General features: G+C 37.6%; 1 protein-coding gene across 1 annotated transcript; it reads left to right on the forward strand.

Moving 5' to 3' along the window:
• The first annotated feature begins 1,284 nt into the window (after positions 1-1,284).
• On the forward strand, positions 1,285-2,900 carry LOC121776474 (1-aminocyclopropane-1-carboxylate synthase 3-like). Its single transcript, XM_042173648.1, has 2 exons — positions 1,285-1,632; positions 1,749-2,900. The coding sequence occupies exons 1-2, from the start codon at positions 1,357-1,359 to the stop codon at positions 2,865-2,867; spliced, it is 1,395 nt and encodes a 464-aa protein (XP_042029582.1). The 5' UTR covers positions 1,285-1,356; the 3' UTR covers positions 2,868-2,900.
• Positions 2,901-6,000: the final 3,100 nt, after the last annotated feature.

Consider the following 6,000-nt stretch of genomic DNA (forward strand, 5'->3'; position numbering starts at 1 on the left):
TTTGATAAATAAGATGGAAGTATTACCTAACCAGAAAGGGGAAATAAAAGTAAAACATTGCTTTTGTGGGCATGTTGATCTGTCTCTAACTTTATTGAATATTTTATGGATTCACATTTGGGATCACCAACAATTAGGCAATGGGCCTCCAAATCAGCGGCCATCAGGTGACTTAGCATTACTAACCTTTTATTTTTTTATTCTTATAAAAAGACATTTACTAATTCATTCATGTTTTTGGTAACTTTTCTTTTAACCCAAAATGGGCTTTAAATGCTTTAATTCACCTCTATAGCATATTTGATTGCGACAGTTCAAATGAAATCGAGTGGCTCTATACTAAGGGCGGAACTCATTGTTTTGTTGTTAATTTTATGCAATTATCATATTTCCCTATTTTGACACTTCTAAATAGGTGCTTTCCATTCTCTCCTATATTTACATCCCATATTAGTTGTAAAATGTTAGTATCTCATTGTCAATAGATTTCATTCCAAATGTAGGTAAAAATCCATATAATTTAAACGTTTCCAATGGTAGGGAAAGAGGCAAATAAATATTTAGAGCAAGTAGGGTGATGAAACAAAATTAATTGCATCCACTGTTTTTAGAGAGAGAGAGGGAGTGGGAAACATGAAAGTAAGAGATGGGCCCAATTAGCCGGGTGAGATACGGACCAAGCCACGGTTGCGGGTCTAGTTTTTACATGGCCTTTCTTCTCTTTTGCTATTATGTCTTCACTTCTAGGATTTTCCCTGTCGACAACATTTTTTTTTAATTATATTTCCTTTTTTCTACTTCTCTTTCAAATGTTTCGTTTTCAATACCCTTTTTGTCTTATTTTAAATCACCCTTTTCACTTTCCCACAAATTTTTTTAAAATAACGCATGTTAGATAATACATTAGCCCAAATGCGTAATTTTGTACAGTAGTCGTATCACAACAAAAAAAATCACAATCATAAATTTTAGAATATTATATACAGTACATATTTAAATTAAATAATTGTTCTTTAAAATATACTATTACCGATCAGTTAAGGATACTGTAAATTGAAGTCATATAATATAATAGTATATGAATATAAAATTGTAGAATAATAATAATAATAATAGAAATAATTGATCTGATTCATAATATAATAATCGAGTCAAAACATACTGGGCCACCTGATGTGCCGAAGCTCCTATATATATAGATATGCAATACACCAACTCTCCATCGACAAACCTTCTCTCAACTCTCCATACTAACAACTCTCCCTCTTTTCTCTCTCTCTCAAGCATACCTCATTCCTCTCAAAGCACCTTCAAACACTCGATCATTGGTGATTGAAACACATAAACAGAAAAAAAATGACGCTGTCGAAGAAGGCTACTTGCAACTCTCACGGCCAAGATTCGTCCTACTTCCTAGGATGGGAGGAGTATGAGAAGAATCCCTACGACCAACTCCACAACCCCAACGGCATCATTCAGATGGGCCTCGCCGAGAATCAGCTCTCCTTCGACCTCCTCGAATCTTGGCTGGCCGCGAATCCCGACGCCGCCAGCTTCAAACGAGACGGCCAGTCCATCTTCCGCGAACTCGCCCTCTTCCAAGACTACCACGGCCTCCCCGCTTTCAAAAATGTAAGCATGCATCACCACTCTGTGTTGGCTCTGAGCATTTTAATTATTTTCAATAAAAATAAATTTATATACTCTTTTTTCTTACGTTCAATCTAACGTGTTGTGTAAATATGCAGGCAATGGTGAAATTCATGTCGGAGATCCGGGGCAACAAGGTGAAGTTCAACCCGAACAAGCTAGTGCTGACCGCGGGCGCCACCTCAGCCAATGAGACTCTCATTTTTTGCCTGGCCAACCCGGGGGAGGCGGTCCTTCTCCCGACCCCTTACTACCCCGGGTTCGACCGGGACCTCAAGTGGCGGACCGGGGTCGAGATCGTCCCCATCCACTGCACTAGCTCCAACGGGTTCAGAATAACCGGGCCAGCCCTCGAGGAGGCCTACCAAACCGCCCAGAAACGGAACCTCAAAGTGAAAGGCGTGCTCGTCACCAACCCGTCCAACCCGCTCGGCATAACCCTGACCCGAACCGAGTTAGACCTTTTGGTCGATTTCATCGACCAAAAGGGCATCCACCTCATCTCCGACGAGATCTACTCCGGCACCGTTTTCGACTCCCCCAGCTTCGTCAGCATCATGGAGGTTCTAATAAACCGGAACTACATCAACACCGACGTATGGGACCGGGTCCACATTGTCTACAGCTTGTCCAAGGACTTAGGCCTACCCGGTTTCCGGGTCGGGGCGATATACTCCAACGACGAAATGGTCGTCGCCGCCGCCACAAAAATGTCCAGCTTCGGCCTCGTCTCCTCCCAAACTCAATACCTCCTCTCCGCCATGCTCTCCGACGACAAGTTCGCCCCGAACTACGTCGTCGACAATCAAAAGCGCCTCAAGAACCGGCACGCGATGCTGGTCCGGGGCCTCAAGGCCATCGGGATCTCCTGCCTCAAGAGCAACGCCGGCCTCTTCTGCTGGGTCGACATGCGCCACTTACTCACCGCCAACACCTTCGAAGCAGAGATCGATCTCTGGAAAAAAATCGTCTACGAAGTCGGGCTAAACATCTCGCCCGGTTCATCATGCCACTGCGACGAACCGGGCTGGTTCCGGGTCTGCTTCGCAAACATGTCTGAAGACACGCTGAACCGGGCGGTCCAGCGCATGAAGGCGTTTGTGGAAACCGCCCGGGCCGGTTTTTCGCAGAATCAGACCAGGAGCGGTTCGAGGAGGAAGGCATTCACCAAATGGGTTTTTCGGCTATCGTTCCAGGACCGTGACCGCGAGCGATAGAGCATCTCATTCTCAATTATTTTTCTACTTCAAATTTATTTTTTACTCAATATGTGTATTATAATATTGAGTTTCTGGTATTCTTTTTGGGTTCGGGTAGAATGCACTCTGTCCATGTGGACGTGAAGTGAAATGTACGTGGTTCATTATTTTGTAAAACTTTGTATTAAATCGCTCTCATTTTTCAACTCGAATGTCTTTACGTTTTTGTTTAATATTGAATCTATTTTACCTTTATTGGATTTAAATAATGGACAAGTGTCCTAAAAGTTATTAAAGAGTAATTTAAAATGTGGGTTAGTTTCAAACTAAGAAGAGGTCAACGGCGATATTAACGGGATAATGACGGCTACGGCGTTAAACGTCGGAATATTTTTTCAGATGTAAAGTTATTGACATTAATTAACCGACAATTAAAACTATGCTTCATTGCGTTCTCGTGTTTTAATTATAGTGATAATTATTACATGTGTGAAATATTTTGACTTGGACGGCTGCAAAAGTAAAAACTTCGAAAAGTGTTAATCTTTCAGTAACTATAATTGTCAAATAACGTGTAATTTTAGTGTAGCTATCATCCAATTGAAAGGCTTAATTTATTTATGTTAATATCCCCAACAATTAGTTGAAAAAAGTGAAAATTTCACGAGTGTGGTTCAAGTAGAAAATCATGTAAAATGATGTAGAATAGAAAATTCAGGTTTTGGAGCCTCAAGATTAACCGGAAAAAAGGTTCATGCATGAGAGGTTAAGCACTAAGCTTCTAGTAATTATGAAGAAATTTTTATGTGAACTTAATTAATATATTAAAACATTATTTATTTCCGCAGTTGAAATGAAAACCTTGCAATAAAAACTAACAAAACCGCTTTTTAATTATATACATATGCGAATTTCAGGTTCACACTATACACTAATAAAAGAGAGATGATCATTGATTCATTTCTTGCATAACACTCACTTTAATCATATCGTCAGATTATTATCTACTAGCTTTTAATACATATACGTTAGTGTATTTCTAGCCTCATCTTCTCTTGAAATTTATTATTTTCTCATTAAATTATCCAAGGAAACTTAAATATTAGTACAAAAAAATAAAAACAAAGTGAAGTGTAAATAAGTAGGTAGTAACGGTTTTTCATCTTCAACTTCTTTTATTTTGGTAGAGAAAACTGACAGTAAGTGCGGCGGGGGCACGGGTTGAGTTGGCTGCAAGTAATGCTTTTTTAATTGCCAAATAATTAATTCAACGCCGACTTGATTAATTCTGCAATAATATTTAATTATAATTAACGCGGTTTCCCCCACTAATTCAAATCTTCTTTTTTTATTAGGCAACATAATCTTCAAAAAGTTCACTATTTTCTCACTTATTGAAGCACAAAGATTCTTTATTTTCTAATACAAGGAGTACTTAATTTAGTCTGCTTTGGGAGATAATGACAGTATGACACTTTGTTAAATAACTTAGTTGATTAGCAAAGCATCCACCCCCCCCCCCCCCCCCCCTTTTTGTTACTCCAAACGAGTTTGCGAAAAAATAGTACACCATCAAAATTAGTCAATTTATATTTTCAAAAATAAAAATAAAAAATTCACCACATATTATAATACTAATATGTGGGTTTTGCTATCTATTAACATTAATTACTTCAACTAATTTTCCTTCTCCCTCGTATTTTAACAATTTCGTTAGTACTATGTTGTCCCTGATATATGTTTAGGAAAGAGAGTATGTAGAAATCTACTTGAGAAAAGTTAAATCGCCAAACTATTTATCTTTTGCAATTTTGCATAACCCATGATTCCATGAACAAATCTTTTTTGTCAAATACAGTATAGATTAGAAAAATGGTATAAAAAGGTTTGATGGTTCTACTAATTATATAAATATACACTACAGATAATGATTTATTAAAATAATAAAAAATTATCAATGTTTAAGAAACTTTTTTATTTATTCTTAGTATATTTGGACGTATGTATATTTATTAGTCCATGATCATACATAATTTTCTTTGACTTCTGACCCAAAATTATGGGCATTATTTATCCTTGTATATATAATCAGTATGGCTAAGGGTGATAATTGGCACTTGTCGACTTTTGTGATTCTATTCATACCAAATCATAATAAGAGTCAGTATGATTTCATTATAGAAATCGTTTTTAATATGTATTTTATGAAATTGGACTAAAGGAATTAATATTTTAAGATTGTCGTTTCATTGATATATATAAAAAATACGGTTCCATTAGTTGAAATCGAATCGCAATTTCAGGTCATTCAATTGTAATATGTTACGGACTCAATTCCGTTTATAAGAACAACTGATGCGGGGTATATAGGTTAAATGAGCTCTCTCAGGCTAGTCTTTTGGGATGAGTTCTCCTGTTTAATCTGTATCAATTGGCTCTATCATTGAGAGCCCAAACGGCTCGGAGTGGTGGCCAGGCAACGAACTCGTCGTGACCAACGAGCACGTTTGGGGCCGACTCGGAGTGGTGGCCGGGCAAAGAATCCGCCGTGAACGTGGCCGTGACCAATGAGAACACGGAGTGGTGGCCTGGCAAAGAACCAGCTGTGACCAACGTGGTCGTGACCAACGAGGACGTTGGCTCTTAAAGAAGGGTCGAACGTTACGGTCTTACGGACTCAATTCTCACATCAACTGTTGTGAAGTATATAGACTAAATAGACCCTCTTTTAACATGCTAGTCTTTTGGAATGAGTTCTCATATTTGGTCTATTTGATCTGTATAATAATAATTGCACCATATTAATGAAAGTATCACCAAAACTTTCTAGTTAGATTTGTGTATTTTTTTTATTTTTTATTTATAAGAAGTTAGATTTGTATATCCTCATTTTCTAATAAGGGTAAATAATTATACTAACATATCTTAACTTTCTAGTAGGTAATTATTGCTTAAATCATTTAACTACCATATCATAACTAACTGTTGAGAAAAGGGGAAGTATCAATAAGCATTAAAGAATAATATAGTTCCAAGAATGGAGTTCCAAGAAGCATTGAAGATGTGCATGTTCCAATAATAGTGTAGTTCCATGAATATACATTTATTATAGGATCTCAAAGGTCACCAACATCCCTATAAATATATGGGT

Source organism: Salvia splendens, chromosome 18, assembly GCF_004379255.2.
Source record: "Salvia splendens isolate huo1 chromosome 18, SspV2, whole genome shotgun sequence".
Taxonomy (NCBI): domain Eukaryota; kingdom Viridiplantae; phylum Streptophyta; class Magnoliopsida; order Lamiales; family Lamiaceae; genus Salvia; species Salvia splendens.

Bases quoted from the DNA above. Each gene is read 5' to 3' on its own strand.
- LOC121776474 (XM_042173648.1), top strand. From the start codon at position 1,357: ATGACGCTGTCGAAGAAGGCTACTTGCAACTCTCACGGCCAAGATTCG. The intron at 1,633-1,748 runs GTAAGCATGCAT...GTAAATATGCAG, and splicing joins GCCTCCCCGCTTTCAAAAAT to GCAATGGTGAAATTCATGTC.